General features: G+C 35.2%; 1 protein-coding gene across 3 annotated transcripts in view; it reads right to left on the reverse strand.

Moving 5' to 3' along the window:
• LOC120637639 (multidrug resistance-associated protein 4-like) overlaps window positions 1-27,654 on the reverse strand; it is a 58,960-nt gene that overhangs the window by 14,735 nt on the left and 16,571 nt on the right. For all 3 annotated transcript variants that reach the window (XM_039909554.1, XM_039909553.1, XM_039909552.1), the window contains 13 exons: window positions 27,231-27,387; window positions 26,351-26,600; window positions 25,471-25,716; window positions 23,323-23,490; window positions 20,370-20,507; window positions 12,696-12,863; window positions 9,630-9,770; window positions 8,778-8,865; window positions 5,124-5,256; window positions 4,466-4,657; window positions 2,919-3,108; window positions 1,698-1,834; window positions 111-251 (listed from right to left, as the gene is read on the reverse strand). In XM_039909554.1, the coding sequence (XP_039765488.1) occupies window positions 111-251; window positions 1,698-1,834; window positions 2,919-3,108; window positions 4,466-4,657; window positions 5,124-5,256; window positions 8,778-8,865; window positions 9,630-9,770; window positions 12,696-12,863; window positions 20,370-20,507; window positions 23,323-23,490; window positions 25,471-25,716; window positions 26,351-26,600; window positions 27,231-27,387 (2,149 nt within the window). The remainder of the gene's footprint in view (window positions 1-110; window positions 252-1,697; window positions 1,835-2,918; window positions 3,109-4,465; window positions 4,658-5,123; window positions 5,257-8,777; window positions 8,866-9,629; window positions 9,771-12,695; window positions 12,864-20,369; window positions 20,508-23,322; window positions 23,491-25,470; window positions 25,717-26,350; window positions 26,601-27,230; window positions 27,388-27,654) is intronic.

A 27,654-nucleotide genomic window follows, 5' to 3' on the forward strand; every position in this document is an offset into this window, starting at 1 on the left:
GTGCATTACTCATCAAATAATCATACGCAGACACGTGCAACTTTGCAAGAATACCGGACTACATGATCACGATGTCTAAGCACAAAGTTATTGGAATAAGAAGATCTTACCATGCTGCGGTGTGGACATCCTGCTTGTCGTCAAATTGTGCACGGAGCATTTCTTGCGCTCCGCACGCACGCACTGTCGTCAGTCCCGCCATACTCGCAGACACGTGCGAGAATACCGGACTGCGTGATACACCCTCAACTCTGATGAATGGAAATGAACTATTTTCAAGCTCTGTGAGATATGATATTGGAAGAGTTTGCCCAATATCATCACGCTGGGCAGACGGGTTAGTGAACGGAGTACGTAAAGTGTCCGTTTAAAATATGATTTCAAGTATTCAGCAATATCTATCTCTATATATATAAAAGAGAAAGTGTGTGGGCATGTTCCGTATAGGACCGGAACGGCTGGACCAATTTCAATGAAACTTTCAGGGAATCTCCGGATTGACCTGGCGAGTAATCCTGTAAAGTTTGGTGACGAGCACTCCTATTTTTGAACTGTCAAATACAGCTTTTATTTACTATGATGATATTCTATTGTTGGGTGTACATGGGTGTAGATAATGATCTTAACCCGCTCGAGAAGAGAATAGAAGAGAATGAAAATATAATAAAATTTAATGATGTAAGTTTATTGTTTAATTAAAATAAAGCAAAATCTAGCCCGGCGAAGCGGGATGGGGTACGCTAGTAGTTATATAAAATAAATTATTAATTAGCAATTCGATGCAATGGAATATCCTATACAGAATGCAAGCGACGCCGCACGGTGGTATCTATCCTTGTCCGGTCAATCACTCTAGCAAAAAAATTATCATATAGATATATCGTTTGATTAGCTGTTTCAACACTATACTTTTTGTCACTATAGTGTAAGTTGATATTATTATAGGTTTTATCTTGATAACCTTTATATCGGATGATTGATGGGACCGCTGTACCGATATAACACGAAAAAAAATACGTTTTAGTAACGATCGCCAGGTTTTCACCTATTTCTTCGACAACAAGGGCTTTCAAATGTGTCCATTATAATAGATTTAATGATCCTTACTAATATATTAAATGCGAAAGTGTATTTGATGGTTTGCTTGCGCCGTAACTTTATAACCATCAACTTGATTTTTAGCATATACTTAGTTAAAAGGACCTCTTTAGAGGTTTTAGAGGACTTAAAGTATAAGCCAATGTTACTTACATGGGCAACTTTTGGTCCTCTAAAACCACCAATTTCCTGCGTAGTTGGAAAATCTCTCGGGAGATTGACCACCGTGGTTGAAATCAGTCAGGAGAACTGTATGTATTCCACTACGGATCACGATAGGCTGGTTTCGGTTTGTGTAGGGCAAAAAATATTTTTCTTGAAAATTCTCAGAAGGTACCAGCCTGGTTTTAGGATATTAGCAGTGTCCACCTCCGTGCCCCAGACCAAGTTACACGCTTCCGTCTGGCCTTGTTATTATCATAAACATAAGTATCATAATAAAATCACTAAAGCCCACCAACACGCAATGAGCAACGTGGTGGGTCTCGACTCTAGATCCCTCTCTCCGAATAGACAAGAGGCCTTTTCCCAGCACATTAAAAGGCTGAGGTCGTGATGCTTTAATGCAAATTTTTGGCCTATTTACAATATTTTCTTACCTTTTTATAGCCTGGGCCGTATTCAAATAAACAATAGTCCACAAATACATGAATATCCCACAGAAAAGGGTGGTCAACAGCATGTAGGGGTTTACTATGGCTACCATGATCAATATACCAAACATCACCATAAACATCTGAGAACAAAATTATTATTTAGGTATTTAGTTGTGCTCGTCAAGAAAAACAGTTACAGTCAGTCAGATAAAATACTCTACTACTGTTTTAGGAATTGTAAAAGTATAGTATACGTTAGTCCAATAATACTATGAAACGAATTACAAATTCAATAAATAATTTGTAACTCCTTATCATAACATATATAAGCATTTAATATATATGTTAACGTTTTCAGTGTGTCAAAAACATTTTATCATTGCCGACATTAATAGCATGTAATTTTTTTATGTAAATGTATTTTATTTAATATTTTATTTATTATTTTTTTAATATGTACTTAAAAAAATTGTAGTATAGTTTTCGAAATAATGCAATGAGGATCTTTATAGACTGATAGCGACAAGAAGGTTAGGTTTAGCTTTCTTAGTAATAGCAGAGTTTTTTGTAACAAAGCTCGTGAGGGGAAGTATGTTTTACCGCAATGCTCATTTCTGCCGCCAAGCATTGCTGCAATGCTGTGTTCCAGTCTAAAGGGCGTGCTTGCTATTGTAATTATAGGTAATATATGAGGCTTAACACATACTTCTTAGGTTGATGTCTTAGTGCGGCACTTTATCTGACGTGTCTCTTGCAGGCCCTGCGAAATGTTGATTTCGACTCACCGTCAGGTCCGCCAATTATAACTAAAGATCCACTTCGAAAAATTATTCTAGTATGTCACTCAGGCAGTGCCGGATTAAGCTGGCGCGGGGCCCTTAGCAAATTCTTTTAAAGAGCCCTTGATCTGCTATGGCTCTGAATGTATGTGTGTGTGTATTTATGTATGTACGTGACCCTCTTAAAAAGTTAAGGTTTAAATATACACGGGGGCCCCCTTTCGCGCGGAGTCCGTAGCAATTGCTTCTTTTGCCACATGGTTAATTTGGCACTGCCCTCAGGGGGGCAGTTAGTCATAAAGAAAACAAAATGTCAATCTGCCACTTCAACCACTTAATGCCTACTACTGCTTTTCTTAATATTTTTTATATTTGAAGAGTTAATATACATATTATTCAAGTAAGTTAATCATTAAATTTTAAGAAGTAAAGAGCATTTCCTTACCTGAATACTGTCGAGAAACATCCTTGGTAAAATTTCGTCCACAACCCCCATGTCCTTAGAGAACCGGTTAAGGATACGTCCAGAAGGATTGGTGTCGAAAAATCGCATTGTTGCTGACAGAATGTTACTGAACATTTTGTTGTGCAGTTTTATCGAACTGCACATACACACCCACAGGAATAACAGAGATCTAAAACATAATTTAACATTGTTTTTAATTTTATGCACTGTTTAAATGTCAAAAAGAATTTAATTTTAAGGAAATGTAAAAGAAATTTTCTAGCCAACACTTCAAAAACTACCACTGTTTAATAAAGAATGTCTAAGGGTAAGGTAGTAAGTAGGTAAGTTGTTCAAGATTCATACAATTATATAGATACATACTTACGAACTCGCCATCCTCACCATAAACGCAAAGTTTCTAAGAGGATGGCTTATGATATTGTAAAATGCTTGTTACAATTTAATTTGAAAAATAAAAAAAAAACTACTTCGTTTTATTAATTTAATAGAAGGTCTATTCCGTATCTCACTTGACGCCAAATTTAGCTAGCCACTTTGAAAAGGTGCTATCAAATAGCGCCAAACCATTAGTATACGTTATGTAAATATATCAGCCAACCGAGTTGAAATAAACTCAGTTGGAAACTTTAGTTTTAGAATGCAAAATATGGATTTAATAGGTTAATTGGTGGCAACTTTCCGCAATGGCTGGCTAAATTTGGTGTCAACTGATATACAGAATTGGCGTGCTGGACTACGTAGCGCCAAGTGAGAGTTTTTCAACCCACGTTTACTTATTCTATCGCGTGAAAGCACTCTTTCGATACCATTTAAATCTTAATCAACTTTCACGCAATAAATAAACGTAGGTATAAAATCTCAACTCTGAGTGAGATTTCGAATTCCCTCGTACGAATCCCGTACCCTCGGTTTTGTTGTTCCCGAGTTTTATGTCAATCAGACAACGTTGGCATTGACTAATTAAGATAAGATATGATGCCCTTTGTACGTAATAGTAACCTTACAAGCGGGCGATAAACTTAGTAAAAAGTTCATTTTTTCTGCCTTCGTAGTAACAAATAAGAAATAAATTTCAAAATGTCGGATTCGAGGTTAATTGCTACTACTTTAGGTGCTACCAAACTTAAAGCTCATAATTTAAATTGTTGATCCAATAATTTACCTACTTTATGTAACTTTACAATGACGATATTTCTATAAACAGTTTTATACGAGATATATACTATATACCTACCTAATATACTACCTACGTTACTTGAAATTATAAACATCCATTAATAACATAATTTAGGTATGTTAGACCGTGGCGAAAACGAGCTAAAAAGATCTTATTAAATTTTTTTTAAACTCAAAACCTTTGCCTACAATTTTTCAGCTAGGGATTTTAGCAGAACATTTGTAAAATAAAAATCAGCAGTACGGGATTTAGGAATCTAAAATGAGTTATTTTGAGGCCTATTTAACTTTGGCGGTATGGAATTGCGAAAACGACTCCCTCGAATGCGAGCGAGCATAATTTTTACCTGCCGGTTGTAAGAATGATGCACCCAAGTATGGCTGCTCCCCAAATGTAAATATAAAAGGTATGATCGGCGAGTGATAAATATCCTTCCCCGTTGTTTGGATCAACGGTGGAATTATTAGTAGTCGTGTTAGGAATTATTCGATCTTCTTGCAAAGTGTCATTATTGTGTGTGTTTTCTACGGTATTCATCCTGAAATCATTAATTTTATTTAGGGTCTGATTAATTATACCTAACAATAAGTGTTATACCTAACTTAGACCTTAGGGGCCATTCATATATTACGTTACAACTCACATGAATATTATAATGATTCTAATAAAAATGTCATGAATCGTGTAATGAAAAATCCCCGTATTTGCCTGTGCGATCCCACTAGTCACATAATAAAATGCAACAAATTCATTTTAACATTTTAAAAATTAATGCGGCACCAACATAATTTATATACTTAGGTACTTACGTCTATAATCTATTTTAAATCTTTTTCAACAACAACAAATAAAACATTATACAAAACAATATATTTATTGATGCAGTTTATACTTTATACATGATACCTGACGTCTCCCACGGTTTCAAACTTCCGGAAGCCCCTCCCTAACCCGTAAAGTGTGACGTAACTTATGGATGGCGCCTTAATAATAAGTATATTTACCAATGTGTTAGCCACAGATCCCCGGCAGATGTGACGACTTGTGCGAGGATGATAGATACGAAAGTGAACACCAAAAGAGCCCAGCTGCCTCCCGCGTGGAAATACTTCCTGTACACCGATCCCGATACCCGACCTGATTGCCAACAAAACAGTGAAATTAACATAACATTGTAAAGTCGCATCTGAGTGATACTTTAGCATGGTATTATATATGCTCAAATAGTAAGGTAGCCAAAAATTTAGTAAGTACCTAACTTTTTGAATATATTTAATACCAATACACTTTTTCATTATAATATAATTACTATAACAAAACAACGGCATCAAAATACTAAGTTTTAGCATGCAAATCCTCTAAACCGCGATGCACCAATATATAATGCGGGTGAATTACATGCCGAATCTTTGAATAAGCCGAAGCCCGGCATATTGACTTCGCGAAGATAGTATAGTATAGTACAGTGTATGGTGTACACTGTACATTGATGGGTATTATTTTTACAATTTACCTGCCTGAACAGATTTAGTTTAATGTGCGAGTAGTCTCGAAAATAAATCGGCCTAAAATACAATAACTTTCCGAATTTCAAGTTTATCGGTGGCAGTGTGACATAATTTATGCGCGAAAAATGTGAAGTTGATTGAGTCCGTCTGTGATTTATCTCTGTCATTATTTGAACGATATCGTAAATAACTCGTTAGGCTGTCTGTTGTTCGAAAATAATCTTTAAAATGCCTAAAGTGCGGGAATCTTTTTCAGTTAGGTACAAAGAAAATCTTGCAAGGATTGTTGTAGCTTACTTTAAATCGCGGTTAACGGTAAGACCAAAATACGCAACTGCTGCTAACCACTATCAATAGAGATACCGTATCTGTACCTACGTAAAATCAAGTTGAAGGTAGGTTGGGTTTAAATAAATGTTTGTTAACATTTTGATACGGACTAGTTTTCTACTGTATACAAAACTATAGGTATTTCGAGTAGGTATCTTTTTTATGTAGCCGAAATATTAACTTACATAATAATTAAGTTATCGGCTAGTCATCATCATCAATTTAACCGTTTGACGTGACTCCTGGACATAGGTCTTTTGTAGGGAGTTTTAAAATCTCCGCTTGTTTCCAGCGGCTTTCAGCGACCCGCCTGATATCGTCTAATTATCGTCTAATTTCCATTCAATTAAAGGTACAAAAACATTTTGTATTGTATTCCACAGATTATGTTCTTGATTTTCCGAACCGCTAAACCGACAAAATTGTACCTGCATAAATATTTTGCATTCTAAAGCACATAGAATACATTATATCTCGGGAGATAAACGAAAGTACTCGAAGACAGACGAAAATTTGATGAATCTACTTATTGAAAGTATTTAGGAAAATCCCGAATTTTTTGTTTTAGTGTCAATAAGTCACTGGCATGGATAATAGTTTTTTTTACAAGTTACGGCACGGTACTTGCTACCTGCAGAAATATGCAAAGTAGGTGCTTTTGCACCTTGAATTGTGAAATTATGCAAAATGATTGCACGCTTCGTTCAGTTTCAAAGATTGATTGATGCCTATACGAGTATGGAGGTGCAGAAGTTTCTTTCTTCCAGTCCTCCCTACTGTCCTTAAGACAGTACTTGACAACCACATTAAGGGTTGTAACTGTAAAAGCTTCGTCCGGGAGCGGGTACGGGCGTGAAAGCTTCACCGGACCTCGAATTAGGGTGACATTTGTACGGTTGGGATTGTCTAGGGTTTTCAGAAAATACAAAATCAATATATTTCAAGCTATTTATTCTAAGCACTTTTGAAACGTCAAGTCTGTCTGTTTGTATTGACTCTACCATCGGTTTGGAAAGCAGACTCTACCGAGAAGAAGCCTGTAAGAAACTCGAACAGTTGCTCTTTTCCAACATTAATAATTTGCAATTTAATATTGATTTTCCTATCTTGTGAAAAATGATTGAGTCCTTCATAATCACATTTTACAAAACAAATTTGATTATGACCTGCAGGAAAATTTTATACAGAATATTTTTTATTCCGGATAAAAAATATTCTATGTAGGTTTCCGGGATTCGAGCTATCTCTGTTCGGAATAGCGATTCAATATAATAACAAACTTATAAACAAAAAAAAACACACATCACAGTTATAATATCATTATGGATATACTTTAAATAACTAGGTTCTGGGTAAAACGGTCCAGTTAGGTAGGTTTATTTTTGAAAAACAGAATCTCCGAAACTATTGGCAGCGTTCTAGATACGATATGGCATCTTCTCGTACAGTCACAGTACGCCTAGCATGGCCAGAGCCCAGGGCAATCTTTCTCTTATTATTCTGCGTGGGGAAATGTTAACCTTCTCCCATAGTTTCCCACTTTCCTACTCTCCGAGCGATGGTCTCACGGGTGGAAATAATATACGTGTATAATAGGAGTGAACTCCTTCTTTTCCCTGACGCCATGTTTTGGAAGGAGGACAGTAATTTAATCCCATGCCAGTAGTTATATTCGAGGTATACAACAATACTTACCTATGCTGAATATATATATAATGCTTCTTAATGAATACCAAAGCGCATATTGCCAGTGCTAACTATGAACCTCATAAGAAAGCTCAGAGAGAGGATGTTCAAATCAGAAAGTAGGATATCTTAAACAGTGTTACTGTTACAACTCAAAGAATTGCGAAACGTGAGTCAGGCTAAATTGAAATTTTTAAGAAACCGGATTTCTTGGTTTGTTTTGTAGATTTGTATTATATGTATTTACATCGATCTGCCTTGAGCACGCAAACGAATATTATTGCAATGTGTGGTTTGTTATCTTTTAAAGTAGGTTACGTACACAATAGTACACTCACAGGCGCAGATAATGAAATTACGAGATATATGTATAAGTGTATTGTTTCATATTTTTCGTATTGTTATTATGCGGCTATGTTTGTTGTATGCCTCATAGCGCGTCGCGTTTAAAACCCTGGCAGCTTTATCTTTAAGTTTACGAATACAATATAAAAATGTGTAGTTAACTGAATGCCTTTTAAAGACCTATTCGAATAACGAAATATTTGACTTTAACTTCGGTTGATCCATACTAATATTATAAATACGTATAAGTGCGTTTGTTAGTTGGGTTTTCGTTCCTTTGCGCCCTAAGCCCTAACTGTGCAACCAATCGACTGGATGTTTAGCATAAAGCTAGTTAAAAGGACGGAGAGTGACATAGGCTAAGGCTGCCAGTCCACCGGAGCGGTGCAAGGCAGCGGAGCCGAGAAACGGACTAATGCGGTGCGCAGTTGCTGAGATTTTGTGCAATCCTATTGGTTAATATTTCTCCGTTTCTCGGCTCCGCTGCCTCGCTCCGCTCCGGTGGACTGACAGCCTAATTTTGGTCCTGAGAAAAACATCAATAATTTCCAAGTGTGGTGTATAGGAACATTCACAATTTTTTTACGCAAAATATCGACTATATTTTGCGTAAAAAAATGGGTGGAAAATGATAATGGCGCCTGTTAAGTGGCCATTTAAAAGTATAGGACCCTTTCCAATACGTATTGTAGTTGTATTAATACATATTTTTCCGTTATCCACTGTCTAGGCAACTAGAATACTCGACTGCAGCGCCGCCTAGTCCAGTAATTTATATTTAAAACTTACCAGTCTCCATTAGTTCTGCGGTTTCTTGTGGATCATCGTTTTCATCGTGTGCTTTTTCATCGGCCGTGGTGCTGACGCTTGTATGAGACTAAAATTTTTAAATAAATAAATTTAATTTAAAAAATTATATTTAAACGAAAACTTATATTTGAGTAAGTCGGAGTTATTGAAAGTAAAAATAAATCTTATAAAAACGATGGTGGTTTTGTTTATTTTCGATTAACTTTGAATAGAAAGAAATAAAACAATGAAAAATCGAATAATTAAAATCAAGCGCAAAGGCTGGAATGAATCGTAAGTACCTATATTGCGAGGTTACCATAGTTAGGTATGCTATCTGTCTTCAAAGTCATGTTTTAATGGCCGTAGTTTCGACGAAATCTAGAACGAATAAAACGCTTTACGGTTATACACACCGATCGCGTACGCAGCGAAGTGCGTGGCAACAACCAAGATTTGCGCGCTCGCAATCTTGATGACTCTATCCCCTACGACTCTAAGTCTTTATAGACGCAAATTCTACAATCCTATGTTTTATTTTACAAGAGCGTGTGCTTTAAGTGAGTGTTGAAGAATTTGAGCTTCAAAACAACGTTCATGAATCCCATTTTACACTGACGTTACAGATCATCGAAAGTCAAAATCGAACTTCGAATAACAACGTACATGTTTGTACATTCTTAAATAATAATTCATAAAGTAGGGTACAGAATGAAACTATATTTTGGGAAACTGAATGCGAAATACACAGCGCGTAGCAGAAGCCATTTCATACGATACCACTATTACAGCCATATATACTTGCTTACACACGTACTGCTTTCCAATGAATAACAAGTCTTATTTTATTACCTGAATAGATATTGTGCGTTGTCTCTTCATCTGTGCTCGAAGGACCTCCTCTGTTTGTTCGGGTTCTTCTTCCTCCAGCAGTTCATCGAACAGCGGTGTCTTCGAGACCTCCTCAAAACTGCCTTGTATTTCTATCTCCCCCTGTTTTTTTTAAGTGATTAGATTTAACGGAACAAATCAAAGAGGCTCAGTATAAAAATATAATAATAGTAGTAGGAAGTTAGAGATTTTTGAGGCAGAGCTAGTCCGGAAGTATCGCCAAGCAGCAGTTCTGTTATCCAGTCTTAAGGACGTGGTTGCCGGTGTAATTAAAGGCATATGAAACTTAACACCTACGCCGCAGGTTGGTGGACGCAACATTTTGTACGAACTAAGATGGTTGGTGATGGCGATGGTTTTCCACGTACCTTCAGGTGGTCCATCTACAGAGTCCGTCATTTATAAAAAAATAAAAAATTAATATCATTACTCTATACCTTGTCACATAAACTCTGTGTGGTTGGAGATGAGGTGAGTGACCTAGTTGTCGTTAATTGTTTTACTCTTAAGTAGACCAATAAAAAAAACTGTGTTCAAACAAAATATCGTTCAACTCGCGTGAGCTACCCGCTGGTTCAACGCGGTTCCTATTACTTGTACTATCAGTACAATATCTTAACACACCACAGAATTTAATTTAATTATTTGTTTCTTTTTTTGTTTTAAACAATAATAAGTTTTCCTGCGCTTATAAGCAGAAATTCAAAAAAAAATTAAAAAGAGATTTCATATAGAACTGTTGAGTTTAATAGAGATATCTTTGTTCTTATTTTATAAGATTTGCATGTGCAATAAATAATGCGATCAATCTAAAAATCCTGATGATATCCTGATCCTAAAATCAATAGCTGTAAATATACAAAAAAAAAGGATTTAAATACGTTCTGTAGTTTAAGCATAATGCGAGTACAGACATTTAGATGGACATGAATTTCAAAAAATCTGTCCTGCGCTCTATTGTAGTATGAAAAATGTATGCAGTTATTAGATTACATGTAATGCACGAATTGGTCCAGTTATAGTTTTGTTATTTGAAGTCTAAGCGTAGCATGCTTCGGTGCCTGAAAGACTTATCTCCTTAATCAAGTCTAAATAGTGCTAAGATAATCATTTAATTAAACACCATTAAGTAAGCTATATAACCTCAAAGTTTAGATAACCGGCTTATAATGTTAGCATAGCAGAGTCTTCTTTATGAAACTAATATGAGTTTTATGGCGTTGGCAATGCATATAATGATTATGTTTCACAGAGTAAATACCTACATCTTTTCATGGTTATACAAGCACAATTTGTTTAATGTGACTTTGTTCTAGTTTTTAATAATCTAAAGATGTATTTGAAAGTAAATCTTGCTAATTATAGTCATCGTCATCATCAACCCACTGCCGGCCCACTTCAGGGCACGGGTCGCCTCTCAGAATGAGAAGGGGTTTAGGCCATAGTCAACCACGCTGGCAAAGTGTGGATCCGTTAACTTCACACGCTTGAGAACATTATGGAGAACTTCCAGGCATGTAGGTTTTCTCACGCTGTTTTCCTTCACCGTTTAAAGCAAATCATATTTAAATTACTTAAATTAAAAACGTTAACTCCGCAAAGTCAGTGGTGCGTACCGGGGCTGAAACTTGGTCTTCACGAAAGGAAAGACGAAACCTTACCTGCTAGGCTATCACCGCTTTAATTATAGTACCTAGATAATTGACGAACATAGCAGGCTCCACCTTAAGGCATGCAAGGAACACATATTCGTGACGCTGCCTGCGTTTCCTGGCAAGACGACGTCTGCCGGGTCCGCTAGTACTAATATATAAAAGAATAGCTCGTTTCAACATCTTTGATTCTTATATCTACCTATATAAAGTAATTAATACCAAGCTTAAGAGACGAAACATAGAAAACTAAAAACATAACTAAACACGACGACTGACTACGTTTTATCGAATTTAATCCTCGCGAAATACAAGATTTTGATTCTTGGAACTTTGAAGTAGACATGAGGAACGACCTTCAGCCGCTTTACGTATTATTTTCATTTTATTGACGTTTTGTTTCAGTATTATAATCCCTATTTCTACGACATAAAGCTGCCATTTTAAAAGAACAATGCCTTAAGCGATGGTAGTTAGGCGGCTGGAGGCCCCCAGTTATAAATGTTTACGACACTTCTTTGCTTTGTGTAGTATTTAGAAGCTTATTAGGGGTCATTTCGTTTTTTGCCTGTTTGTCCGTTTGTCCGTCCGTCGTACCAATAATAATAATTTAAAAAAAAATCGATGTTAGCTAAACCTAGCAAAGACTCTGGTTTTATTCATCTTTCAAGACACCAGCAATGAAATAGTAAGATCTTACTTAAATGGTGTAAAATGGTCTTCATCAGCATCATTAACATTATCAACACATAACCTCCTTAAGGGTTTCCTCTCAGAATAATAAGGGTTTAGACCACAGTCCACTTCGAGTCCGGAATGGTAGAATTAAAAAGCCCTTTATTATGGAGAACGTTCAGGCGTGCAGGTTGCCTCTGAAAAGTTTAAAGTGCGTGCCAGGGATGGAACTTGGTTCTAACCGAGATCGAGGCCTATGCCACGAGACCACTAAGCCATCACCACAATTTTCAATGTGAGATGATTTTACTTAACAGTTCTTCTTCTTAGTCGTGTCTTCTTGACAAAGTAGTCGTAGCTGCCGTGATAAAATACACCTCTTTATGCTTCATTGGATCGCACTTACATTTTCTTTTATTCCACTACACGTTAACCCTGTACTGCAATCTCACCTGGTTGTAAGTGATAATGCAGCCTAACATGGTAGCGGGTTGTTAGGGAGTATCGTAGCCATGCCCCCTAATCGGTTTCAAGCTTGTTCAACGGCTCCTTGCGACGCGCTTGATGTCGTCTGCCCGTCTCGTTGGGCCAACGTTCGTTCAACCAACGCTGCACTTACCAGTGCAGGGTCGCCATTCGAGTACCGTGGGAGCTCAATGTGCATACCCCGAGCAGTAAAAAAAAAAAAAAGAATACTTACATTACGTAATATGATAACTTTGTCTGCTGTTTTGAGGTGGTGAAGCTGGTGCGTGACAAGGATCCGGGTGGAGTGTCGGAGAAGTCCCATCAGACATTCTGACACTAAGTGTTTTCCAACGTGGGTATCCACTGCAGATAGAGGGTCATCCAGGAGGTAAATGTCTGCCTGTTAATGAAAAAAAGGGGATGTTTAATCAACGCTTTCTAGAGATTCGTACAAAGAAAATAACGACGACCTTTTTGGCGCAGCGGTGAGCGCTGTGGTTTTAAGTGGAAGGTCCCGGGTTTGATTCCTTTTTTTTTTTGAACGCCCCTGGGCGGGAATTTATGGATGGGTAATACATGCCACTTAGCAATTTAGCGTTCCGGCACGATGTCGCAAAGCAACCAATTCGGGGTATGTGTTTTATACCATACCCCTAGCAGCAAGCCCGTTACCATCTCAGACAGCATCTTCACTTACCCACATGTGAGATTGCAGTAAATGGCTTGTAGAAGAATAAAAAAAAATTAAAAAAGCCAATAAGGCCCTCGAGCCTAGGCTATAAAGCCTTCGCTATCAGCGGGCTATATATATCTCATGAAACGTAAAATGTAGATAGTTAGAATTCTTATTAATTAAGTTTATATTGCCGCTTTTTATTTATTTAATTCATTAATTAACCAAAGTTTACAAGTTGTCTTAATACTATTATTGTGTAACCATAAGTCCTTACTAAATATAACGTACACAACCGTGAAACAAAAAATAATAAGTTTAAATTAAAGGCTCTGCTTTTTCGCTCGAACTTAATAACTCAATAATTTGTAGTTAGTAATTTTTATCGTCAGTGTATTTTAAAACTTTCTATTTTTTTGCTTGAGCTTATTAAGAAACAGTTTCCCCAGACCGATTTCGGCTACGGGGGTCAATCTCCAGAGAGTTTTTTTTACAACTATAAGCGGGAGATATTATTGTACAAAAGTGCGTGCGGCGGCAGCTCCAACACGACCGGAAAGAGATCAGGCACAATATAGCTTAACGTGCTCTCCGAAGCAAAGAGAATTATTCACCGTCAATTTCCAAACTGTGCTGGTACTAAGAAATTCGTGATAGTAAACCTTAATATTATTTACTGGCCCGACTCGTAAATATCAAACCCAGGACCTTGTGATGTGCACTAGAATAACGAGTCACTCTTAACAATGTTATTAAAAAATGGCGATATTTAAAAAAGCAATTAAGGCCCATTCCGTCGACAATTTAAATAATAAATAATATTAAATAATAACATGTATATAATTACTCATTTATTGTTACATGTTTTAAAGTATTTAAATATGTAAGTTTATATATAGATATATAAACATGTATTAGTTTATTTTTATATATATTTATTAATTATATTATGTACTTTTAATCTATTTGAGAACACACATTTGTGTATTTTAAAAATTTGTACCTCCAGCAGTCTATTCTCCTCTTCTTTTTTTTCCTAATTCAAAGGTGGCAGAGATAAGGCCACCTTCTGTATTCTACTTCTTTCTTTATGTTTCTGTTTTTATTATATTTTGTATATGTTTATGTTGTGGTATACAAATAAAGAGTATAATAATAATAATAATAATGTTAATAATACATAGTGATTGATATTGCTATTTGTTAATTGATACGGACTACAGAACCCTTCGTCTACAAGTCCAACTCGTAATTTAACTGTTTATTTGGCTTGCGTTCGTTAGCGTCCGCGACATGTTCAATATTACGGCTCCGTAAAAGTTTGTTTATGCAACCTTAGTACGCCTTTGTAGAGACAGATATATGTAGAAATGCGTAGCGGGTATTAAAAACGCGGTCTAGTAGGTATCATAATATAACTATCATTAGATGTTTAACAACACAATGATATATTCTTTTGGTGTCAGGGCCTATCCTAAAAATTCATAAAATTCAAAAATTAAAAATTCATGTATTTCAAGTAGGCCTATTATAAGCACTTTTGAAACGTCAAGTCTGTCTGTGTGTAGTGACTCTACCACCGGTTCGGAAGGCAGATTCTACCGAGAAGAAGCCGGCAAGAAACTCAGCAGTTGCTCTTTTCCAATATAAACAAGTTACATTTTACATTTTAAAATTCATTTTTCTATCTTGTGAGAGCTGAAAGCGGAGCCTGTTTTAATCTTCAGCAGAAAATTGTTCTCATGAGTAGGTACGGTATGTTTAAAAGCTTATATATGAGGTATAGGTTACAACAACGCACGCTTAAGAAATAGATATTATTATGCATTTTTTCTTAGTTTTTTATTGCTCTTCCACTTTAATTGATGTGGCTATTTATTTAAAATAGGCAAAAGTAAAATATATCCGCGGATATTACAAAAAGTTAATGTTTTTTTAGTATACCTAAGGTTGTTCAAGGCTGGAAATGAATATTATTTCCAATACCAATAGCACATTTTTAATAATTATTACGTAAATAGGTACTTAGGTAAATGTTAGTAAACTGCTTCGGATTATTTTTTATTACACATAGACGTATACTATCTTGTTCATATTTTTAGTGATCCGTAACCTAAAAGTGCCAATTTCAACCTAAGCCAACGTTGTCCGTCTGTCCGCCCTACGTCGCTCTGTCTGTCGGTCACGAGGCTATATCGCACTGACCTTCAGAGAGTTAAAATTTATACAGTATGTAACAAAAATCAAATAAAACTTGCAAATAAAAGGGGGGGTTATTACGTAAAAAAATATTTCAACTTGATACGGAACACTTCGTGTGTACCTACACACTCACACTTTTTTTGCTTTCTATAATGTTTGCCTTACTGATTTGGATCACAAAGACCTTGTTATCAAACATAATTTTTATCTTCTTGTTACTTGTTAGATAAGTTTATCTTTATATTCTTTATCTATGTGTTCGATAAAATCGTTTCATTTGAATATAGGCTATCGGGAGAACTGACAGAATATATCTCAAATATCTATGAAATCTCAAATCCACACTTATAAAAAATCTAATCGAATTCTTCGCGTCATAAATTCGCGCTAAATCGCTTCGCGGCACGTCTTTTGTCGGTAGGGTGGCCACGGCCAAAGCGTCCCACCAGACAAGACCAGGGAAAATTAAGTCCATATACGGATACCCACTAAAGTATAGCTTGCATTTTATTATAATTTATATTTATTTTTTGTCTGTTCATCGAGATTTCTGGAGAAGAATTTTTGTACCACTAAATGGATATATTTTTCTTTACGGTGTAAGTAACTTTTAAATGATTTATTCAGTGTGCACAGTATTCAAATGTGCAGCTTCTTTGTGATTTTAAGTCAATGTTATGAATTTTTATAGCCTTGATATTTATTATGTCTGTCCGAGTTCAAAATACCTTCAAACAAAAAAAAATAACACAGTTCTCAGTCAGTACAAGTCAGTGTAGTAATTTTGCTATCTCATCGTCATCATCATATCAACTACAGGGCACAGGTCTCCATTAGTGTTGCCCAAATTCAGTCTTGGTCTTGCAGTCTTGGTCTTGTTCTTGCGTTTTTGCAAGACCAAGACCAAGACCAAGACTGACCGTGCAAGACTTGAGCAAGAACAAGACATAGCCTGCAAGACTCTTGCGTCTTGCAGCTAGGACTTAGCGCTATTTCACGGAGTAGTTAGGTGTAACAGTTCGGTGTATAGGTAGGTAGGTACGCTTAGGAATTCTATGAGACGCAAAAAACTATATCAAAGAATATGAAAAACTGGACCTATGCGCATTACGACTAATACCATAAACATAGCGAATAAAAAAATATCTATTAAAATCAAACTGAGTGCATGCATAGTTATGTTTTAACCATCGGCACTTTGATAATGCGGCATCAAAGGTTTTGTACTTACTTCTCAAAGAAATTTGCCTTTCTTCTTTCTTTCTTTGAAATCTAAAACAATCGTTGCCGCCGCGCCGAAATCATAACATTTGACACTATTCATGCAAAATAATTTCGAATTTTAAGAGTACCTACAGGTGTTCCAAAGAATAAATAAGTTTCAGATTGGTGATTTTAGATTGGTGGAGGACGCATGAGACAGAGTATCCGATTTTATCGAAAATGGCCCGTGATTTTCTCTCAATACCTGCAACTTCAGTACCTGCTGAGAGGTTATTTTCTAAAGCATCATTAGTAATTAGAAAACATAGAAATAGGTTAAGTGATGAGTCAGCCAGATGGTTACTTTGTATTAATTCTTGGTCAAAAGAATTGATATAAAGTATCATAACCTAATGATAAAGCTGTTGATTTGTGTTGTATTTTATTTTTTATTCAAATAAATGATAAATCGTAAAACTCGTTTATTAAATTTCTTATAAGTTGAGGGTTCAATCTCTTTCTAGACAGATAAGTATTGTTCTTTAAAATACAGTCAAGTTATTGTAATTAATTTGTTTTTTTACATGTTTTAGCAAATGTAAGCTTATAAATCATAAATGTTTATTAAGAAACAGTTACTTCCATGTAAAACGACATATAGGTCAGTTGATTTTTCGAATTTCTTATCAAATCTTCAGTTATTTATTAATCTGCTTGATCTTTACTATGGCTATGTTAATTCAAGCTCACAATGTTCCAATTCTAATACGTTTTTCTAAGATTTAAAGTAAACTTTAATAAATAGTAATAGACTAATAGGTAATTGCAAGACTTGCAAGACTCTTGCTGCAAGACCAAGACCAAGACCAAGACTGGGAGCGCAAGACCAAGACCAAGACCAAGACCAGGTGTATTGGCGCAAGACCAAGACCAAGACTGGCTAAGTCTCGTCTTGTTCTTGCATTTGGGCAACACTAGTCTCCATTAATGAGAATGGGTTATGGGTAGTCCACCACGCTGGCCCAGTGCGGCTTGGTGGACGTTTTGCTATCTATTTAGTAATCAATATTTATCGTCTTTCTTTAATTGTACAAGTTATGCACAAGTTAATCAGTTTATGCAAATTTATTATAATTTTATAATGACTTATACCATAAATTATCTTAAGATGATGACTTAAAGTCGTCAAAGTAATTAGCTGATTTAAAATATATGAGCGGTAAAATAATATAGAAACTCAGGGCCGAGTGATGAGTTATGACATATGAGTTAATTTGAACATAGACGGTGTTTAATTGACCATATAACTACGTGACAAGGAAACTTTTGAACTTAACATCATAATAAATAGCGTATATTATATCTGCAGCGTATTTCCGATGTATTTGAATTATTTCATTTTTTTCTAACAAGGAAGACGGAGGAATCAGAGGCATTGGGTAATGTATTGATGAACCGCCCTGCATTAGCAGTATCCAAAACAAGTTAGAACATTTTATAGTTTGCTTGTATGTGTTAACGGCCTCCCTGGGCCTTGTTGCATCGGTGTTCAATCCCCGGCCGAGGCATTTTGGGAATTTATCATTTCTGAATTTTCTCTCTGGTCTCTTTTCTATTTTATTTTTTGGAAGGCTTAAATGTATTTGACGGCCGACTGGCGCAGTGGGCAGCGACCCTGCTTTCTGAGTCCATGGCCGTGGCTTCGATTCCCACAACTGGAACATGTTTGTGTGATGAACATGAATGTTTTTCAGTGTCTGGGTGTTTATCTGTATGTTATAAGTATTTATGTATATTATTCATAAAAATATCAGTCATCTTAGTACCCATAACACAAGCTACGCTTACTTTGGGACTAGATGGCGATGTGTGTATTGTCGTAGTATATTTATTTATTTATTTAAAGTCTTCTTTAAATACCCTAGAAATGTTACTCTGGAGTCCGAAGCATTTAGAGAAGGAAAAAAATACATGTATATATAGGTATATTTATAAATAAACAGATAAACAAGTCGTCTTATTGAGCAAGATAATAAGATTTAACCGCGTTTTTAAATATATCAAGCGATTTTGCCAAGATATGAGTAATAAGTGTAGGTATATAAAAATGTAGTGCGAAGTTGTGCTTTAATTAAGAGACATTTCACTAAATAAATGAAAATAGGTATGTATACTTGTATACTTGATGAGGAAAATACAAAGGTTCATAATACATGTTTGGCTTTTGAATAAACACCTTTAGGTATCTATTTTGATTAAAAGTACCGCTCGTTTCCACTGAAGCGGAAACATGCGGAATGGAATAGGTACAAGAAACTGTTTTTTAAGACCAGGCGTGGGATAAAATACATATCTACATACAATTATGGCTCAGTAAAGACGTGAGATGAAAGATATTTATGAACAAAGACGGCTTTTATAGAAATATCATTAGAAAATGTAAGTACGAAAAAGCAGACTGTAGTACCAAATGTAATAAAATTTATGTATTTTTTAAACGTAATAAAATTTATATGTCTAGATGAAATAGATATAAATAAGATTTTTAGTTAGTTTTTATTTTTAAACCAAGATTTAATAATGGAATTTGGCTTGTTTAAGGTAGGCAAGTACTTATGTTTGTCAATTTTTGATTTAGATAGAAATTATTATTTACATATACTAAATTGCAAATTCCCGACTTAAACTGCCTCGAACAACCTCGAATTTGAAACACAAAAAAGGCATCTCAGACTTGGACTTTTATTTTTCGTATACCTCTGACCGTTCGCCGAATCTACGTTCTCTACATTGTTTTATGTGGTTGTACAAAAAACAATGCCCCAGAACTCCCACACACCCAATTCCCATCTCAAAAATACCAGACCTGTTAACGGACGCTACATCTCTAATAAAAAAAAAATTACCAACTAAATAATTAGGTCAATGTTCGACACAAGTATCAACTCGGCAATAAGTAATAAATAAAGTAAATAAAGGCCGTACATCCTTTATGAATTACATCTGCATTGTTTCATAGGGTAAAGTTCTCTCTTATCTGATTCCCAAAACGCGCGAGCAGTCTTAAGAATAACATTAAAAAAACATTATTTAGCAGAGATTCTAGTAATTACGCTTAGCATAAAAATTGCACGCTGGCAATCGTGGAGTTGTTTTTAAGTATCACAACACTGTAACGTCGAAGCGTCGAAGCTATTGATACACGTCCTAGAGTCGCTAATTCTGTAATCCTATATTTTATTACGCGCAGAACGCTTGCTGAATTAGTTTTGACGAATGTGACCTGAAAACAAGGACCATAACTGACAATTCCTACTCCTTCTTAGTTGTTCACTCTTAACAGAGTGGTCGTGGATGACGATGATCCATTTTCTTTAGCTAATGCAGTCCCCGCGATGCGTTTCCACTTGTTACGGTCTTCATCGTTTCGGGAACATTGGACTATGGAGGTTTGTGTTGCAGTTTTCGTTATGTCTGTCCAACGAGTGGGTGATCGACCGCGTGACCGTTTGCCTTATACTTTCCCCTGGAGTCAACGAGTCGTTCCGTGGAGTGTTTATTCCTAGCAATATGTCCAAAGAACTTGAGGATTCGTATCTGCACAGTCGATCATAATCTCTCTTTGACTTTTATTTCCTCCAGGATCGAAACGTTAGTCCGAAAAGCTGCCTAAGGGATCCGCAACAGTCAATATTATGCGTTACAGATAATCCAGCATTCAATGAAGAGTGTACTAGGGGTATCTACCTACTCGCTCCTAGTGTAGCATCTGTCAGAAAAGTTACGCGTTGCGCTGGAAACTGGTAAATCTCGCAAGAAGATTCTTACCTGTCGGTAGCAAGCCCGGGCAAGACCAATGCGCGCCCGTTGACCGCCGCTGAGACTGATGCCGCGTTCGCCCACCAGCGTCGCATCACCATCCGGTAACTGCTCGAAATCGCGAACTAACGCACACGCAGTCACCACCTATGAAAATAATTTTATATCAAACACAGCGTTACATGACTGGATTCGATTTCTGAACGTTGCAAACTACACTCCGTTTTTTCCTGTATATCTTATGTAAATCTAAAATAAAAATAAAATAAAAAAAGGCTTTATTTTGGTTTTACTTCTAGTTTCTAATCATACTTAACACTAAAGAGTAAGTATCGAATTTTTTTTACATAAAAAGACAAGTTTAAGAAAATAGAGCCTAAACAAGTTTAATAAATAGTTAGTTAAAATAGTTAGAGATAAATTTGACATTTTTGAAGTAATACTTCTTTAGTGGCATTAGGATAAAATCATGGGAGTGATTAGGCGTAGAATAAGGCGAAAGATTTTTATCGTAGTACGCCAAAGAAGTATAACTTCTAACGCGTTTTCATAAGTATACACACTATTTTATTTGTCGCGACCATTTTATATAAATCGTGTACAGCCGTACGTGCCATCGGATGACCATTAAGTGTATTTATTATGTTATTAAATTTAAAGTATCTTCCAAGTATACATGACATTGGAGAAATACAACGTGCCGATTTGGCACACCTAAAAGCAAAAAAAAAGCAAAAGAAGAAGAAGAATATAGAGTAGATATGTTTAGACCTCGTATTGGAATACTCAGCTTCTTTTCACATTTCCAATCACTTTTAATAAGCCGTTTTATCCTTTGTGAATTCGATTTTATACCGCTACAACACAAACCTATGATATATATTGACAATAGAAATCCGAAAATGTATCAGTCTATTGATTAATTTGTAAGGCTTAACCACAAAGGCAAATTGACAAAGCTTATTGATAAATAATATTGTGTATCGTAACTTGCTCCTTGAACTTGGGCAATAATCTTCGTTTAGCGCGACTTAATACTAATTTCACATTTGTTTTTTCAACAAGTGTTAGCCTCAAGCAATAGGTAAGTGACCTTAACCCACCCTCCGCGATCAATATATCTGACGTCACCTAGTAGTCCGTAATCATACTTGGTACCTATGCATACCGACACCAGCCTTAGTACAAGATTTGCTCGACGTAATCGAGGAGTAGTTTTAGCTAAAGAAAATTTTACCTAACGACGGACAAGGCAATGCGCTACTTGCGCATTGCCTTGTCCGTCAGTAACGCCTAATGAAAGAACATTCCTAGGCATGCATTTACCTTTCACCATTCGATTTTCTCATACTCATATAACCTAACTTTTCTATGGAACAATGTGTGGTATCTTGTTTTTGTATTATAATATTTTTCATTAAAAAAACCGAATTTATATTATCCATATCATTCATGTGTCAGTTTTCGAGTCCCCTAAACATTATGCACCGCCGAATCGGTGATGTAACTTTAGATGGCGCCTATCGTCGTTAGACATCGCGTTATTGTCGCAAATCGTGTACTTCTGATTTTTATTTTACACACGTTCTGCTAAAGTCCTAGCTAAAGAATTCTAGGCAAATTTGATCTTTAATATTTGTACGATCCATTTCACTCTGATGTTGTACACGTATTTCGATATTCGAAAGCGACTCTTCGACTGCACTGCGAGTGAGCAAATCTCGTACTAAAAGTAGTGTACCTACTACTGTCGCGTGCGAGCTCATGAGTCATAGCTGTTTGAAAAGCGTTCGATTTACATTAACATGGGTAGGAACCTATAACATGTATATTTTCTTATCATGCTATCTTATTCACCAACTGCTTCATCTTATTGACGGAGGATTTTTTAAAAAAAGGAACCGACTTCAAAAACTCTATTTATAGTAGCACTAAAAAGTTTTAAAAAATTACAGCTGATTATGTTGTAATTTTTTTAAGAGTTCCATTGTCAGTCTACGAAACTCATTAAATGCAATTTAATGGACCATTTCGGAATAGACACCTTTCGAGCAAAAAATCATTTTGTAAATTATAACTAATATTAGAAATCATAACTAATATTAAAAATGTGAAAGTGTGTTTGGTTTGCTGAGATTCCATTACGCCTTTATTATTCCCGTGGGATTTGCAAAAAACCGTAATAAACGCAGACGAAGATCGCGGATCGCCCAAACGAATATAAAATAAACATCCGAATTGATAAAAAGGCTTAATGAATAATATCATGAAATTTATTTACGCATTTTCCATAAAAACGTCATATTTCAATAAAAAATATCATATTATTGGGTGGACTGCAATCGTAACTATGTGTTTACATTAAAGGTCAAATAGTTTCTTGGACATACAAACACACAGACACGTCAAACTTATAATACTCCGTCGTTACACCCACATACACGTGTAAATGTGATGTCAAGTCATTAGAATTATTAGTATAATAATATATATAATAATAACAAGGTATTGTATGTAAACAATCATTTAAAAAATACTGCTTTAAACGATAAGAGTGATGTAAGAGCCAAAGGTGATGCAAAAACCGCGTCAGCGTTTGTGAATCGTCACTGTGCGATTGGATGGATACGTCGAATTGGGTGTCACGGGCGGACATCCAACTTTTGTTTGTTCTCCCCGTGACATCCAACTTGACATCTCAGTCCCGTCGTGACCAAGATCAATGCAACTGGGTTGAAATATCGACAAATCCAAAAATATTATCGTGGTACTGGTATGTACCCGTTGAACTTTATTTAAGAAAAATTGTTGGAAAAGTTAGTGGATCAGGCACTGGGTTAGTTAAACATTATCTACACTGTGCATGCGCTGCGATGTAGGATTACATGATTTTTTTTGACCATGTGAATCGACCGTAAGTAGCAACGATTCGATATATAAACTAGACAAAATGGTGCCTTACCTTTTTATATCGCACTCGATCGTAGGGTAGGCCGAAGAGGATGTTTTGTCTTACGGTTGCCACAAAAAGCCAAGGTTCCTGACTCGCATACGCAATGCGGGCGCCACCGAGCGATAGTGTTCCTTGCGAAGGCTGCAGCTCTCCCAAGATCACTTGCAAGAGTGACGACTGTACAGGATAGAAGCAGGCGTTACTTTGCGAAAGTCCATGATATATAATACGTTAGATTGAATTTATTTTATTATATTTGTAATACAACTAATTAATGTTTTAATACAAGACAACTTTTTAACAGAAAACAAAAGTCTACTTGGGTAATTTACAAACCAAACTTTATATTAAATGGTTTCAAAAAATAAATCCTAACTTTATATTGTAAATGCGAAAGTGTCTTAGTTCGTTTGTTCATCTAGGTTCTTGTAGGCCCTAATTCAGGCAGCAATCAATTTTATGATGGCATAAAGTTAATTGACATGGTTATTTTTCCAGGACCAAGCCAGAACAGGAGGTTAACAAGTTCACAGGCTCACATGGGCTCGTGAAATGTTCGCGGGTTTCCAAATTTTACATGTCTCAGCGCTTCGATAATGGAGATACAAAACATTGTTTATTACATACAACATTGTTTACACAACCGTCGATAGTGAACTTTTGTATTCATAACGGTCGACGTCTCATTCCTCCAGGAAAAGATTTTCAAATTTCAATTTTACACGAGCGAAGCAGCAGGTAATAATAATTAGAACTTCTTAAAGAATTGAAACTCTTACATTTATTATTTCCGCCTAATCTATTTCTCCTTTTTTAAGTACCTACATTTTTGTTTATTAATCTGACTAAATATTAATCTTAATCTGATCGAGGGCCAGCTTAATAAACTTAAGAGTCTTCAAAATTTTGTTATTCGGTTTATATTCGGCCTTCGCAAATATGACCATGTTTCCGAATTTCAAATGTCTTCCTATTCATTGTCGCCGGGATATGCATGTACTTTCACTTCTCTACTGTGTGTTATTTCATCTAAAAACTCCCTCGTATTTGAAAGAGAAGTTCACTTTTCTTGGTGAGCAAACTGATTTAAGATCGTGCCGTGCGCTGACGCTGAGTATGCCTTATCATAAATTTTACAAGCGTTCATTTAGCGTACGAGCTGTGGAATTTTGGAATGCGCTTCCAATGAGCATACGACGATGCAAATTATTGGCGATATTTAAAAAAGCAGTTAAGGCCCATTATATTGTCGACGACTATTAATAACATGTATATACTTACTCATTTATTGTATGTTAAAGTATTTAAATATGTAAGTGTTGTTATTATATATATTCGTTTATTTTTATATTTATTTAATAATTATATTATTTACTTTTGATTTATTTGTGTAGACTAGTTTATGTATTAGTATGTAGTTATTCGATAGATCGCTATTCAGCAATAAGGCCGCCTTTTATATTCTACTTCTTTCTTTATGTATCTGTTTTTATTATATTTTGTATATGTTAATGTTGTGGTACACAAATAAAGAGTTTAATAATAATAAAAATTTGCATACAATATGATTCTAAGGGTTTCTCACATTATTATAATTATTGTTTTACTGTGAGAATAAACTTACCATATGAATATTATTAGTCACCAACCAGAATTATTCTTACACGCGACTCAGCTGTATTTAATGTTCGAATATTTTAATAAATTGTGTACATCCGAAATGCCTTTATGCTAATAGTTATGCTATTAGTATAACGGCATTTTAAAATAATAATAAACTATTAGTTTGTAATGATCCATTCGATTTTATGCCGAGATATCGATTATGACTTAAGAGGTATCAGTTATTCGATTCAGACGGTGAAAAAAGGCATTCCTTTAATCATTTAATTTGTCTTGGTTAAACTGGTTAAACTAATTGGTCGATGTTTTTCGGCTCTAAAAACATACTATTCTTGCCCAGTAGTAGTATTACGCAAAGGATACCACTTTTTAGACCTAGTCTAATCAACAATAAGTGTCACCAAAGTTTTTTTTTTGGTTTGTTGTGTCCAAGAATTAATATGAATATTTTAATTAATATTATTATTTTTATTTTTATATTTTATCTATACCTTCTCCTTTTTAATTTTCTTCCACTTTATAAAGTACACTAACCTTTCCAGATCCAACTAATCCAGTAATAGCTACGAACTCTCCCGGATGTGCTGTCAGTGATATATTTCGTAATGTGTGAACAATTGGGTCAGGTAGCCAGCTAGCAGACACATTAGACATAACCATGGATTTCATTTTTGTATTTGCATTATCCTTCTCCTTTTCTATACCATTAGTTATAACGTTAGCACTAAACCCGTTGATTTTGGGCTCTTCTGGTTCTAGCTCTTCAAGAGATAAAAAGTTCTAAAACAATATGAATTGCTAGGTTATCTTTATCAATTGTAGCACATCAAAATGGCAAACGAAAAGTTGCCACTACATTTTTTACTAAGCGAAATCTATTTTTCTTTACACAATGTTATACAATAAATGTTATCTTAATACAATTTTAAAGTTAAGTAATTCGAAGTTAAAATTGACCTTAAATAATTATTAAACAAGTCATGCCCGCATGGAATGTGTTAAAGAAGAAAGAAGTCCAAAAAGTTAGCCAGGCTTCTGTCACTAGATAAGGAAATCAACCGAGTCCTGCTACGTAAGATTTACAGGGCATTCATAGCAAACGGAACAATTATGTAACTCTTTACAAAAAATAAATATATCTACTTGCGCCGCTATACAATTTCAGGCATATCTATGTTTATATTTCGGATTTAACATTGAACAGTGACGATGCAGTTCAAGATTAATATTTTAAATGAATAGTAGGAGTACATTATATGTATATTTTGTTATATTTATTAATTTGGAAGAATTCTCACGAAACCAAGACTTTATTCTTGATTAAAATCATGTATACATTTAAATAAGTAATACCTACTAATAATTAGGAGTAATAAAAAAATACGATAATAACAAGTTTGTGATATGTACATACCTCAAGTCGTTTTATCGACACCTTGGATTCTGCGAGTAACGCTAGTGCCATTGGGAAGAAGATATTACAGGTTAGTTGCAGTAGATTGTAATACTGCACAAGAGAAAACGTAATTCCTGCCCGAATATCTCCCCCGGTGACAACGAAGGTTACTATAGCCGAAAATAGAATGAATCGCTCTGTGAAGACACTTAGAGCAGTTGAAAATCCTTTGATAAAGGAAGTCTTCAATATAAATTTAACTTCATACCTGTGAAAAACAAAAGCAAAAGCAATTAAATCTGCAATATTAGCAATCTGTAATTTAATCAAATTAGTAAAAATAAGAAGAGGTAATTAAAAAAAGAAAATGCATAAATTATTACAAAATAAAGCTGTTAACATTTTTTACATCACGAGAACCTTATTAAATCAACCTAAGGCTCATAATCCAAGATATTAGACACGCGTGTTTTGTTTGAAAATTACTGTACTTGTGCTTTATTTATGATGACCCGATTATAAGTTTATCCAGTGTTTTTCCTCGCAAGTGTGATGAAAATCGTCGTATGAAACGCGTATTGCACATCACTTGTTACACTCTCGGCTTTCCCAATACTTTATTCATAATCCACTATTATTTAATCAGATATAATTTAGGACGAGAAAAATTAAATCATTTTTTAGTCAAATTGTAAGCATCTGAAATATCCACATCATTCATTGTTATTCCGTAACAGAATAATATGCTATTTAATCATTTGCTAAGATATTACGCGGGCAAAGTTAATATGTCGAGGACTTTTCAATCTAAATATACCCAAACCATTATTTTAAAAATAAAAAGAAAAAAGACACTTTTATCACCCTAGAAGATAAAAAAAAGTCCAAAACCACTTACTTGCGTAGTTTATCAACGAGTTTCTCAAAAGGTATCTCCCACGCATACATTTTTATCACTTGAACACCATTTACCAATTCGCTCATGACTTTTACTCGTTGATCCGTACGCTTTGCAATTTTTCCTCTCAAAGCGCCTTGAAGTTGGCTCAAATATGCTAAAATATATAAAAACACCCATTTACCTTGCAATCACATGTCTAATTATAAAGTAACAACCTAAACTATGTTAATGGGAAACGGATCTTCCAATGAAAAAGCACATATTTCAAAATGAATTATGTATGGCCTTGATAATCGAATGTTTCTCATTTGTAGACATCCTTAAATGTTTTGAAAAAATAGAAAGAAATCATAAAAGTATAATTTAGTTTCGTAACACAGTAATTTTGTAAATAAATTCAATTTTTTTTAACGTTCTCGAA

This window comes from Pararge aegeria, chromosome 4, assembly GCF_905163445.1.
Source record: "Pararge aegeria chromosome 4, ilParAegt1.1, whole genome shotgun sequence".
Classification (NCBI taxonomy): domain Eukaryota; kingdom Metazoa; phylum Arthropoda; class Insecta; order Lepidoptera; family Nymphalidae; genus Pararge; species Pararge aegeria.